The sequence below is a fragment of the Xenopus laevis genome, chromosome 1L, assembly GCF_017654675.1.
Source record: "Xenopus laevis strain J_2021 chromosome 1L, Xenopus_laevis_v10.1, whole genome shotgun sequence".
Taxonomy (NCBI): Eukaryota; Metazoa; Chordata; class Amphibia; order Anura; family Pipidae; genus Xenopus; species Xenopus laevis.
The window spans coordinates 47,507,230-47,521,289 of NC_054371.1; the positions used below are offsets into that span (position 1 = coordinate 47,507,230).

The 14,060-nt window shown below is 37.6% G+C and overlaps 1 protein-coding gene across 1 annotated transcript in view; it reads right to left on the bottom strand.

The window, feature by feature from the left end:
- The window catches only part of trappc11.L (trafficking protein particle complex subunit 11 L homeolog), a 44,193-nt gene that overhangs the window by 11,783 nt on the left and 18,350 nt on the right, over positions 1-14,060 (bottom strand). Inside the window, exons 15-27 of the mRNA XM_041589082.1 lie at positions 12,444-12,589; positions 11,430-11,491; positions 11,202-11,334; positions 10,232-10,362; positions 9,623-9,778; positions 8,349-8,536; positions 8,108-8,256; positions 5,297-5,418; positions 4,292-4,411; positions 2,764-2,829; positions 1,921-2,077; positions 1,325-1,436; positions 52-143 (exon numbers count right to left, since the gene is read on the bottom strand). Of these exons, the coding sequence (XP_041445016.1) occupies positions 52-143; positions 1,325-1,436; positions 1,921-2,077; positions 2,764-2,829; positions 4,292-4,411; positions 5,297-5,418; positions 8,108-8,256; positions 8,349-8,536; positions 9,623-9,778; positions 10,232-10,362; positions 11,202-11,334; positions 11,430-11,491; positions 12,444-12,589 (1,634 nt within the window). The remainder of the gene's footprint in view (positions 1-51; positions 144-1,324; positions 1,437-1,920; positions 2,078-2,763; positions 2,830-4,291; positions 4,412-5,296; positions 5,419-8,107; positions 8,257-8,348; positions 8,537-9,622; positions 9,779-10,231; positions 10,363-11,201; positions 11,335-11,429; positions 11,492-12,443; positions 12,590-14,060) is intronic.

The window sequence follows — 14,060 nt, forward strand, 5'->3', positions numbered from 1 at the left end:
TAAATAAACTGCATTGATTGTAAGGCAGTTTAAGCCTTCTGTTATCATTACCTGCTCGGATATGGAGAGGGATGGTTTCAACTATCACGTGTGGTAATGTTACCATTGTGTGGACAACAGGAACACTGTCATCAGCTGAACTCCTAAAACAAAACAAAAACACCACTTGAAAATATGTTTTAAAATTTGCCGTTATATATCCAAAATTTAAAAAAAGAAATACTTTGTGCTCTGAACCTCTAAGTAGAAATAAGTTATGGTCTGTTAAAGGAACAGTAACATCAAAACATTAAGTAGTTTTAATGTAATACAAATATCATGCATTGTTGCCCATGCACTGATAAAACTGCTGTGTTTGCTTCAGAAACACTACTATTGTTTATATAAATAAGCTGCTGTGTAGCAATGGGGGCAGCCATTCAAAGGAGAAAAGACTCAGGTTACACAGCAGATAAGCTCTGTAGAACATAATTGTGATATCTGTTATCCACTATTTAACCTGTACCATATAGCTTTTTTTTTTTTAATTTCCGCCATTGCTACTTTATATGAGCAGCTTGTTTATATGAACTATAGTAGTGTTTCTGAAAAAAAAACATCAGTGTAACCAGTGCAAGGCAACACTACATGATATTTTCATTACTTTAAAACACTAAGGGGCAGATTTATCAAGGGTCGAATTTCGAGGATTAAAAAACCCTCAAATTCAACCCTCAAAGTAAAACCCTTCGAATTCGAATATATCGAATTCGAAGGATTTTTGTGCAAAGCTTCGATCGAATAAAATTTTTTCGATCGAACGATTGAATCATTCGAATCGAATGATTTTAAGCGATCGATCGAAGGATTTTTATTCTATCAAAAAAAAACGTAGAAAAGTGCTGGGGAAGGTCCCCATAGGCTAACATTGCACCTCGGTAGGTTTAAAGTGAAGTCGAAGTATTTTTTAAAGAGACAGTACTACGATTATCGAATGGTTGATTAGTCGAACGATTTTTACTTTGAATCGTTCGAATCATTCGATTCGATCGAATTTGACCAATTCGATGGTCGAAGTACCCAAAAAAATTCTGTGAAATTCCCCTTTTTTTTGCATTCGAATTATTCAATCGAGCTTAGTAAATCTGGCCCTTAAATTTTTTGGTGTTACCGTTCCTTTTACGAGCAGAATTACTGTTTATTTTATTGTATTCTAATTTGAACATCTATCACCTGTTTACAAAGAAAATACTTTGTTTGCAGTCTGTTAACATCGGTTTGATTAAATTGTGTAATTATAGCTGACCTCAATAGAGAAAATGTAGTTCAGGTAGGTAATGCTTACCTTTTCCAAGAAATGATATAGCATCCTGTGGCCACTCCAGTCTGGTTACTTGCTACAGAAGGACACTGAAGGCAAAAACATTCACTAGCATTCTCCCCTGTCTGTAAAACAACTGTAACAAACAAAAACACAATGGGAAATATGTGTTTTTAAATACAATTGATCCAAAATATTCACTTTATCCACTCTAAAAATTAAATTAAAAATAAATCAGATTTCCAATGAAAAACTCTCTGTATAATGAGCTGCTAATAAGCTCAGAATTTTAAAGGCTTGAGTTGAAGAAGGGAGGGGTTTGTACATGCAGAGGACATATTGGACTGCTGATTTGTTCCTTGTGCGAACAGAAAGTAGAATGTGATGTTTAGTGTGATAAATAACAAACACCAATGATCCATCACGTTTAAAACAATAGGAAAATTGACCTAAATCTGCTGCTGATGTTCTGCTGTATAATTTGTTCTCTTTATAAATGTTTCAGTATAACAACACTTTATTTTACTTATTGTGGATCTTCTACAAAATGCATCTCATGTATGTTATCTTAGTTTAACAGAATCTAAAAACAAAAAAATAGTCTTCCTCCAGTTCCTCACTGTTTTCCACATGTGATTCCAGCTGGTCTGCAGAAGTGATGGAAGGTGCCAACTGGAGCTGACTTGATTTAATAGCGAGGGCCCAAGGTGATGTACTCAGGATATCAGTCATCAGTAAGAATGGGATGTCTGTATATACACGGTCTAAATGTTCAAACTAAAGAACAAAGACATGTTAAAGAGACGTTATCAGATACAGAGGTAATTGAGTTTACCGTATATACTCGACTATAAGCCATCCCGAGTATAAACCGAGGTACCTAATTTTACCTCCAAAACTGGGAAAGCTTATTGACTCGAGTATAAGCCTAGGGTGAGAAATGCAGCAGCATCTGGTAAGTTTCCATCAAAAAATTGAGGATTTCTGCACCCATTGGAGGTGCCGGCGTCTCGTTTTTGGATGCCGGCGACCATTCTTGGACGCCAGCGAATATTCTTGGAGACTATTCTTGGACGCCGGTGACTATTCTTGGACGCCCGCGACTATTCTTAGGTGCCGACGACTATTCTTAGGCGCCAGCGACCGTTTTTGCGCTTGACCCGTGTATAAGCCGAGGTAGAGTTTTTCAGCATATTTTGGGGGCTGAAAAACTCGGCTTATACTCGAGTATATACGGGTATGTGGTGTTACAATGGCGTGCCCACTAAAAATGAATTGATAGGTTATATTCTGCTTTAAAATAGACAGCAGTGAAATACGATTATATGTATTCACAGAACAATATCCTCCTTCGCATTGAAGACATGAGAATGCCGATGATCACTGTAAATGATGAGCTGCAAAAACATAGCCACTAGGCAGCATTAGAAACAAACAAACGAAAAGCAGCAGCTAAGTCTTACCTTTACAGAAACAAATTTCACAGCAACTTCAAATGGAAATACAGTTTCAATGGTCACCGTTTCATCCTGTCAAATATGAATACATTTACAGCAATTATCAGAAGGCACATTACACTTTCTTTTCATCTCAGTTCAATTAAAGATCTAGCGGGGATTTAATAAATAGGCTACAATGGCAATTTCCCAGTGGCTTGCAGAAACACATTGGTCTCTACATGGGGCCTCACAACAGCTTGATAAACTTATATCTGGCCTAATATCCGGCATGTTCTAAGAACCACCAATGCATCGCTGAAGCCCTTTACCCACTTCACATTTCTCTCACACATAAAAGGCTGCAATCACTGGCTGGAGGGGCAAAGCAGCACTTTTTTGACAGTATTTTTTGTTTTGCTAAAACACAGAGAAATGGACAATTATTAAATATATATAAGTGGCAGAAGAGGGGAAACATACAAGTCATACCAGGGGACAACAATTTACATTAAAGGGGTGGTTTGCCTTTAAGTTAACTTTTAGTATGTTGTACAATGGCCCATTCTAAGCAACTTTTTAATAGGTCTTCATTATTTGCCTTCTTCCTCCAGTATTCAAATGGGGGTAACTGACCCCATCTAAAAAAACAAATGCTCCATAAGGCTACACATTTATTTCTATTCTATTATTTCTATTCAGACCTCTCCTATTCATATTCCAGTTTTTTATTTCAAATCAATGCCTGGTTGCTAAGGTAATTTGGACCCTAGCAAGCAGATTGCTGAAATTGCAAACTGCTGAATAAAAAGCGAAATAATTCAAAAACCACAAATAAAAAATGAAAACCAATTGCAAATGGTCTTGGAATATAACTCTCTACATCATACTTAAATTTCATTTAAAGGTGACCAACCCCTTTAATTACAAGGAATGTATAAAGGTAAAAGTTAAAATGTTGGGAGTTTTTATGCAATATTCTTAAAAGGGACCCGTCACCCAAAAAAATTATTCAAAATCCTATTTTATCACATTAGTCAAGCAAAATGAACTTTAATTACACTGTTTAAATGATTTGAATCTTGTTTCCTTCAGTCTGGGAATTCAAAATGATAGCAGGCAGGCAGCAGCCATTTTGTGGACACTGTTTTTAAGGAAAGCCTTGTATCATCTCAGAATCTTGTTTGTGCACCAGAATGGGGGACCTGATGTCCATTCCCATGCTCTGGCTACACATTTAAATGGTAAAGAGAACGGGGGAATTTGTGGAGAGCAGTGACATCTAGGAAGTGCTGAATGGAAAGTGATTGTCTGCCCCGCCTCTATGCCCATGGCATAGAGGAGGGGCAGACAATATTTGATTGACATCTGAGATTTTTAAATGAGTTTACAACAGCTATGAATGCTTTAATAAAAAAATAGAAATTGGATTTCCTGTTTAATTTGAAAAGGACTTTTATTATAAAGATTTTTGTGTCTGGGTGACAGGTCCACTTTAATTCCAGTAGTCGATTAAAGATACTGCAGTAGCAACAGTTTAGGCACATGATCTTACTTTGTGACACTTGCAGACAATCGGTCTGTCTTCAACAAACGTCTCTATCAGATATGAAACATAAACCAGAAATATGCGTGTGCCCTCAGTTCCACAGCGGATGTACAAAGGCATCTCAGTCTGCAAAGAGAACAAGACAACACATTGGTTGTAACAAGTATGGAAAAGAAGACATCAGCCGCTTCAAAACATGTTTAAAATTAAAAATCTGGTATTTAGGAAGGAAGGAGTCAGCACAAAGAACATTAAACCACGGCAGGCATGTTCCAAAGACCCCAAGGTGTTGCACAATGCTTCCCAACCTAAGAGTCTCTCTCCTAGAGACAAACAGCACAATGTACGCACCACTCTATTTTACTTTCTGTTGACAGTACACAGAGAACATTTAGGGGGTTATTTTTTAAAGGTCGAATTTCGAATTCATGTGGATGTAAATTCGAATATACTAACAACTTGAATGGGATGTTATTTAAGAAAAAATCCTAATGTCTAATATACGATCGAATGTGGGGTAAAGCCCCTCAATAATTTCTGCAAGTGTCGTGCCTCCTGGAGGGTGGAGCTTAACCCCACTCGTTCTCATAGACGACAGAGAAATCTGAATTAGGACCAGACCCAGATTTACGAATGGGGCGTCCCCAGGCCGTCACCGCTCTTCACCCCACCCCTATACCTCCCCCTATCCGTCCCTGTCCCCTTCCGTCTTTTCCCTTCCTTTTCCTTCCCCTCCCCGTCCGCTTGTGCCTGCGCGTATATGCGCATGTGCACATCTTGAATATACGTATATGATCAATTTACTTGATTATCTGCCACACTAGGCCCGGGCCTTTGTCGCCTTGTCCCAAATCCAGGCCTAATTAGGACAGCTTCTATGGTGTGATAAATCTCACATTCGAAATTTACATTCAAATAGGGGATTAAAAAAAATTTTTAATTCCCTATTCAACCCTTAATAATTTTGCCCCTAAATGCCATTATCCCTTATTGCTTCAGTGTCAACTGTACCTTTCCTTCAGGTTGAAGATCTCCAACAGGGATATCAGTCAGCAGGGCAGGGCTGGATTCATCACACATTTCTGCCCCATTCAGGCTAACCAAAGTCTTCTGTGTCAGGTTGGCATCCTGACCTGTGTAGGACATTGTACTTAAGGGTTAACATTTTTTATTTTTATTTTTTTTAAACAGGTTTTTATTTTTGCATTTTACAAAAACCAAAAAAAAGATAAGCAATCATGCTTGGCACTTACAAGAAGACTGGGTAAAGTTGTTTACATATGAACAGTGACTGTCACAAGTAACATCAGATTATCTAGGTGTTTACCACATTATACATAGAGGCAGATTTATCAAGGGTCGAATTTTGAATTATAGAAAAACTCCCATAAGCTCGAAATTCGACCAAACGAAATTTATCAAAAAAAATAGAATTTTTAAAAGTAGAATAGAATTTTTAAAAGTAGAATAGAATTTTTAAAACTAAAATATAATCGACCCAAAACCTCGAATTTGAATCAAATTCGATTTGAATGTAAAAAACTCAATTTGAGGTTTTTTTCTCTGAAAAAAACCTCAAAATGTCAGGAAGGCTGTAAACAGCAATTCGGCAGTTTTTATGTGGCGAATAGTCAAATTCAAATTTTTAAAGGGCTAGAGTATGATAAATCTCGAAAATCCAATTAGAATTTTTTGAAAAACTCGAATCTAATTTGAATTGAACTCCCTAGTCGAATTTGACAGTTTTAAAAAAATTGGAAATTCTAATTTGAATTTTCAATTCGACACTTGATAAATCTGCCCCGTAGTGTTCAGTCCTCTGGTAAAGATACTTGAGGGTTGGCATCCAACCATGGTTCCCATATTTTCTCAAAATTGGGTGTGTAATGTATTAATAATGTACCGGTAACATTTATTAACTCAATCCATTATTGCAGTGTAGGAGGGTTGGGGCTCATTTGTTTCATAATTACTACCTTTTTTGCATAGAACATAATGGGAGCGCAATAGTGTTCTGGATTTTTGTAGGGTACTGACTCCTTAATTACACCTAACAAGCAGGTCACGGGAGATCTGATTCCAGGGAGGGATTGGCATTTGTTAATGTAGCAAATTATTTCCACCCAATACATTGTAAGCCTAGGTTATTCCCAAATGAAATGAAGAAACTTAAGGGTAAGTTATATTATATACCATGGTGTGGAGTCAGCATAGCCAACAAAAAGAAAGAAAAGCACAAAGGTACATATACAATTCAAGCAAAAATAAGGGTTGAATCTGTGTTATGATCTTTGTTGTAGTAAGGAACTACAGTATCTGCATTTTTGCTAAGCACATTCATAGTTTTTTTTTTTTACAAGAAAAAAAGAAATAAAAAATAAAGCAAACAGGCTTGACACTTACTTGACTACTAATGCTTTTGTATGTTTAGTGACAGTTTCAAAATGTACAGGCACATGTAACATATTTACCGGTTATCAGCGTATGCTTCGGGGCAAACCTAGAGCGTTGTCTGTTAGGGATGCGTGAGGGTTGACATCTAACCAAGGTTCCCATATTTGATCAAATTTCCCAGGTATTCCCCTAGCATTGTACGTCAGTTTGATTAGAGGCAATGTACCATTTATAAAGTCGATCCATTGCTGAAGTGTAGACGGGTTGGGGTTCATCCATTTTATTATTACTATTTTGCCTAGAACAAAATAGATCGTAAAAGTGTTCTGGATTTTTGTAGGGGCACTGCCTCATCTGTAATACCCAAGTCTCAGGGGACTTATTTCCAGGAAAGGAATATATCAGTGTATCGGATATGTTCTGACCAGTAAGATGCTACTCTAGGGCAATTCCATAAGTGGAGGAATTCGGCTTCTCCCCACCACACATTTGGCTCCCTCTGATCTACTCATAGCGTTCAGCCTCAGTGGGGTAATATAAATTTGATTGATCATTTTAAATTGAGTGATATTAGGCAGGGGTACAAGTTATCTGTGGCCTCTTCCCATTGGTCCTCCTCTAGTGAGGGAATAAGTGACAGCCATTTTTGTTTGACTTTATTGAATGGGGAGGGTTGGGAGGATTAAATTATATTGTTCAGTTGAGATAGTATTTTGGTGGGGACCTTCATAGTTTAACCCAGTGCCTAAATGTCCTATAGCAAACAATGGACCCTGACCTGTATTTTTGCTACTCAAGTACCAAAAGTCGCCAACAGTTTTCTGATTCCACCACCTCTATCCGCCCATATTCGCAAATGACACCAGATAGAATTGTGTACTGATTACAGCCCCTGCTAGTATTTATGGCATATTACTTATTATTCAGTATTCTAGACTGCCATAACATGGCACAAGATTCATGCTACATCTTCTAATGACACACTCAGGGCTTATGTGCTGTGCCTATATCTGCTGATACCCCTTTAGCGTGATGGTAGAGTGTAGCTGTACTACATCTTCTCCAGTCAGAAATTGATTATGCATTAGTATCAGGGTGAATTTCTGCTGGCAATCATTTGGATCACATAAGTAATGCAAATTGCCATCTCTTGCCGTTTCCAGAGATTACATGATTCAAATGTTTTTACCAGTGGAGATTCAGTCACAACAATCCAAAGAATATTTAGATTTCTTTTTTGTCACCCTAACTGGGGGAGATAGGAGATTTGGCCTGGGCAACCCTTCCTGTTGTCCTATCTACTGTTGTGTTGCTTAAGAACTAGTCAGAAAAGGGAAAACTTGCTTCTTTTGGATAAAAAAAAAAGAAAAAATGTATTTGTTCTTTTATAGAAATACATCATTGAGAACTTTAGAGTTCTTTCTTTACCTGGCTTCAGCCCTGCAGTGATCTTCACGTCCCTTATAACAGTGTCTTCTTGAGACTGTATAGTGATCTTTAAACAATACATCTCATTGTTCAGGGCTGGAGGTTCATGGTGCAACTGTACAGAAATTTTAGGAACTCTAGAAGCAATCCTGTTAAACAAAGAAAGAATTAGTGAATTTAAGCAAGAAAGAAGCGTTGCACAACTTTTATTGTATTCGTGAGAATAGCAGAATATACAAACATGGTGCTAGCTTGTATTGCAACACTGTCCCAGTATACTTCATTTTCAGGTAGCTTAGGCCTGCGCTTGAAGGAACGAGATGCTTGCACAGCTTCCTGGGAAGAAGCTGCATCGCCTCCGCCTCCTCTCCAGTTTAAAATCACGCATCTTCCCGCTTCGCCACCCAGGATCAAATCCACCGAAGAAATCTAAAATCCCAAATTGAAAGATTGCATTTACCGTGTGTCCTTACTTCACCAAGTCTAACAAAAATGGATTAAAAGTGACAATAACACTAATATGTATCTGGATTATAAAGGCCTTTTGCAATGCTAGCATGTATGACGTGGACAACATTTTCCAAGACCAGCCAATAGCTACATATGTTCTGTATGGCCTGTGCAACTTATCCTTACAACAGGGAAAAAGGGCACTAAGAAAGTTTACATGTTCTACAAATGGTAATTAAATGAAGGGGGCATGTAATAATGGGCAATACACCTGTAATACACATACACACACATTTAATTTGCAATTATATATATATATATATATATATATATATATATATATATATATATATATATATTTATATAAAAAACCTGCAAATACCAACTAAAATTATCCAACTTAGTAAAACAATCCATCATAGTATAAAGCAACTAAATATTCCCAAGCATTATTTGCCTCAAGTGCAAAACCTATACAGGTGTCAACTGAAACCTTATAATTGAGAACTATGGTAAACTTTAGCCTGAACATAAACCAACTCTTGTAACAACTGTCACTTGACATTCAGGGGCAGATTTATTAAGGGTGAAATTGAAAATTCGAATTCTCAATTTTTTTGTTATGGTCAAAACTGTCAAATTCAGCTAGGGAATTATCCAAACTCGGTTCTAGTGTTTTAATAAAATCGAATCAGATTTTCAAGATTTATCATACTGGCCCTTTACGAATTCAAATTCAACCTAAAACCCGCAGAATTACTGTATAAGTCAATGGGTCCAGGGATCAGTTTGGTGATGTTTGTATCCTTCCTGACATTTCAGGTTTTTTTGGAGAATAAACTTGAATCGTGTTTGGTTGAATTCGATTGATTGGGTAAAAATTAGTCCAAGTTTTACATATTTGATTTTATTAATAAATTTAATATTGTTAATTTGAATACTCAAATTTCGAGAACAATGTAACTCATACGAGTTAAAAAAACCTCAAATGAATTCAAAATTTGACCCTTGATAAATGTGCCTCTCAGATCTTTGAGCATTATTTCTGACAGACTGTTGACCCACCTCAATTTTCTTGCCTACATCTTCTGTTTTTGCAACAAACTTAAATGTGAATTTTCTTGTTTTCCCAGGTACTAAGCACATCGTCCCTTGTGTTGACTGCTCCAAGATTTCACTGGAATTGTATTGCTCTTCCACCACGCAGAACTGATTGTACTCCTGTCAAAGTACCAGAAACAGTGAGTGAAGGAGATATCTCGTTACTAGGCCAAAGATATCACGGAGCCCCAGAACTATATTACACTTATAAGGAACAAGTAGGTTTATTTATCCCAACGTTTCATCTACCTGACGAAACTTCCAAGATGGAACTGAAACGTTGGAATAAATAAACCTTTCTTTAGAGTTTGCATTTTATAAAGAAACACAATGTTATTGCCCTCCTAACTGGTCGTGCAGCACAATTTGCTGGATCACAGAATAAATTTAATTACGGACAGTTTTACTAATTACACTGTAACACTGGGAGACTACTTAGTATTGACAATATGAACAAGCACAACTAATCAGACATACCTAAAGACTGTCAGTGAGAATGAATTAGCCTTGCGTGCATTTCCAGTGTAACGCAAGGAAAAAGTTCATATTGACTGTGTTGATGAGTCATATTACCTGGTTGCTGAAGCCAACACAAAGTTTGGAGAAGCGGATTGGATGGGGGCAATCGGTCTTCAGATACACATGCAACTCAATAGGAGAATCAACATGAAAGCTCGGAGACAGAAACTTTGCCTTGCATTGCACTGAAACAGAAAACTGCATCATATTGCAACATGCAACATATAATCCTCATTGTGTCAAAATGGTTTGTACATTTACGATAATTTACTTGTTCAGTGCATCAGTGTGATATAAGGAGCATTATTTATAATTCAGCTTGCAGCCTCATCTGTATTATAGCTCTCAGCATCTACTAAAAGCCTTTAGCTGTCCGTAGATGCTGGTAGTTATAGTGCAACAGATTTGAAGGCCTTAATATAAAATGTTACTGGCATCCACTTGCATTACTATGCACACTACACACGTGTACAGGTGTCACATCTCTTTATAGAAGATATCTATCTGCTACTGCTTTTTTTCCAATTGCTTTCTATTTGTGACATTTTATTTTCTAAGATCGAAGTTTTAAGTGTCATTTTCACATTCTTATGTCTTTCTGGAGCAGCTCTGGTATTCAACAACTCTGTAAACTGTTCTAAATTGATACATTAGTAATATAGTTTTATCTTTAGCTCTACGGAGTATAATCCCCGATTTAAATTAAAGGCAGCTGTTATAATTGATACAATAGTTGTTAATATTCCAGAGATGCTGCTGAAAAATGAATCAACTAATGTAGCAATTGTGACAGTTCAGAGTCTGAGCCCAGATTATAGAGTTGCCAGTTTGAAACACTAGAGATAGCATTATTAAACTTCAATTAAAGTAAAAGCTTAAACACGGAAAGCAACTGAAAAAAAGTCTTGTTTCTGATGAAAAATCAACAATGAGTGCATAGTGAACTGCTTCAAACAGTAGTAACTGACAAGACAAAAATCTTGCAGACAATATAACTCTAGGTTGCCCTTCACCATATACTTACCAAATGGTACAAATTCTTGCACCTCAATGGTAAACAGGTTGCTTCCTGCCAAGGAAACTCTATCTGCCCACAGTCTTTGTGCCGTCTTCACCATGGAGGCATCACACTCAGGTTCGGGGTCAGGACTCTCATTCTGAATTAAATCAGAAGAATAATATGAAATATTAACACTTCTAATAATCTGTACAGCTGAAATGTCTCAGACTAGCAATGTAATATTTAACGCACCATTAATACTTGAATTAAATTCTTCTCGATTCTTGACTTCTGGTCCTCTTTCAAGGTTGATGCTGTTTTTAGGCAAAAGACAATAGTCAAAATATATAAACACATAACACACAGAAAGAATTTACATTAAATGGGTGGTTCACCTTTACGGTTATTTTTATTATGTTATAGAATGGCCAGTGCTAAGCAACTTTTCAATTGGTTTTTATTATTTATTTTTTATCGTTTTATAGTTATTTGCCTTTTTCTTTTGACTCTTTGCAGCTTTCAAATGGGCGTTGTTGAATAAATGTGGAGTGTGAAAGCAAAGAACTTAAAACACTGCCCCTAACGATGGACTGTGATCGCTGAAAAGCACTGGGAAATGTGCCTTTTTGGTTAATAATTGTTTTTGCATATTTTAATAGACCTGCTGTCTTTACTTTATGAAAACAAGTTCAAAACTGTATGAATTTTTTCCAGATAATTTGATCACTCAAGCAAGTGTCTCAATGGTGTCTCATAAATCAGCCACTGTGTCAACTGTCAAATAAGCAACTAAAGGTGGCCATAGACGCAAAGATCCGCTCGTTTGGCGACATCACCAAACGAGCCGATCTTTCCCCGATATGCCACTAACGGGCATGGCTATATCGGGGGTAATCTGAACGTTCGGCCCTATGGCCGAACGATCGGATTACGATGAAAGCGCAATGGGCTCTGGAGGGACGGTCGTAAAAAAAATCTAACCTGTCTGATCGACCAAATGACCAATCTCCGCCGGACGAAAAATGTCGGGACTCTCCACACACGGTCCGAAAATCGTACGAATCCTCGATTCGTACGATAGGATCTTTGCGTCTATGGCCACCTTAACAGTTGCATTCCTACCAATCCGTATGTATAAATGCATCCGTATGTATAAATGAGGTAGTGACACGTTCACTGGCTTAAATGAGTGGGTAGGTAACTGGTAATCTGCAAAGTAACAATCTTGTAACAAAGGATTTCTTTTTGTCATGCCCAACAAGGTACCTCTTCCGAGCAGTTCCAGGGAATAGGTAATATAATCTTTCAGCTGTGCCATGAGATATGCGCATTTAAGGGCAGTTGTCAGAATAGAAGTGAGCAAGGTCCACCACCTCTCACTGCGATAGTCACACATAACATAGTCCAGCAACCTGTAAAAATGACAATTTACATTGGTTTTGCATTATATCATTTCACATGTATTCATTTGTGTGAACTGTTTGAATGGCCACATTATTGTACTTGTCTTGTCAATATATAAATATGCACATGTACAAGGGCAGAACATTAATAAATATCCTACTGAATTATATGATATAACATAAATATATAGGTTCATTTTAATAACTGCACGAATGGTTCAGCTCAATCTAGTCAGTGGCTGACTCAGGATATGATTCAAAAAGCTTTAATACAAATTAATGTAAACAAGGCTCCAGGGCCTAATGGCATACACCCTCCGGTTCTAAGAGAGCTTAGTTTAGTTTTAGATCAGCCCTTATTTCTGATTTTCTCAGATTCACGGTCATCTGGTATGGTGCCTATGTATTGGAGAAAAGCTGATGTTATTCCAATATTTAAAAAGGGATTACGATCTCAGCCTTGCAATTATAGGCCAGTAAGCTTGACATCTGTGGTGGGCAAATTATTTGAAGGCTTGTTAAGGGATCACATTCAAAATTTTGTCCTAATGAATGGCATTATGAGCAACAATCAGCATGGCTAGGTTAAGGATAGGTCGAATTTGATTGCATTTTATGATGTGGTAAGTAAGATTCTGGACAGTGGGGGTGTAGTAGATGTCATCTATTTGGATTTTGCCAAAGCGTTTGATACTGTGCCCCACAAACGACTGCTTTCTAAACTAAGGTCTGTTGGGCTTAATGAAGTCGTTTGCACGTGGATAGGAAACTGGCTACAGGATCGGGTACAGAGGGTGGTTGTTAATGGGACATTCTCTACTTGGAGTAAGGTTCTTAGTGGGGTCCCCCAGGGCTCAGTATTGGGTCCACTTTTATTTAACTTGTTCATTAATGACTTAGGGGAGGGTGTTGTAAGTAATGTATCAGTGTTTGCAGATGACACAAAATTATCCAGCCCAATTAATTCCATCCAGGATGTGGCATCCTTGCAACATGATCTTGACAAACTGGCAATCTGGGCAGCTAAGTGGCAAATGAGATTCAATGTTAATAAATGTAAAGTCATGCACCTGGGATGTAAAAATATCCAAGCCACTTATACCCTTAATGGGACTGCACTAGGCAAATCCATTATGGAAAAGGACCTTGGAGTCCTTGTAGATGATAAACTTGGCTGTAGCAAGCAATGCCAGTCAGCAGCATCAAGGGCAAATAAGGTATTGAGCTGTATTAAAAGGGGCATAGAGTCAAGGGAGGAGGGGGTCATTCTTCCACTGTATAGAGCACTTGTAAGGCCCCATCTAGAATATGCCGTACAGTTTTGGTCTCCATCACTCAAACAGGACACTATTGTATTAAAGAGGGTACAGAGAAGGGCAACTAAGCTGGTAAAAGGTATTGAAAATCTCAGCTATGAGGAAAGACTGGCCAAATTGGGGATGTTCACGCTGGAGAAGAGGCGCTTAAGGGCTATTCCACA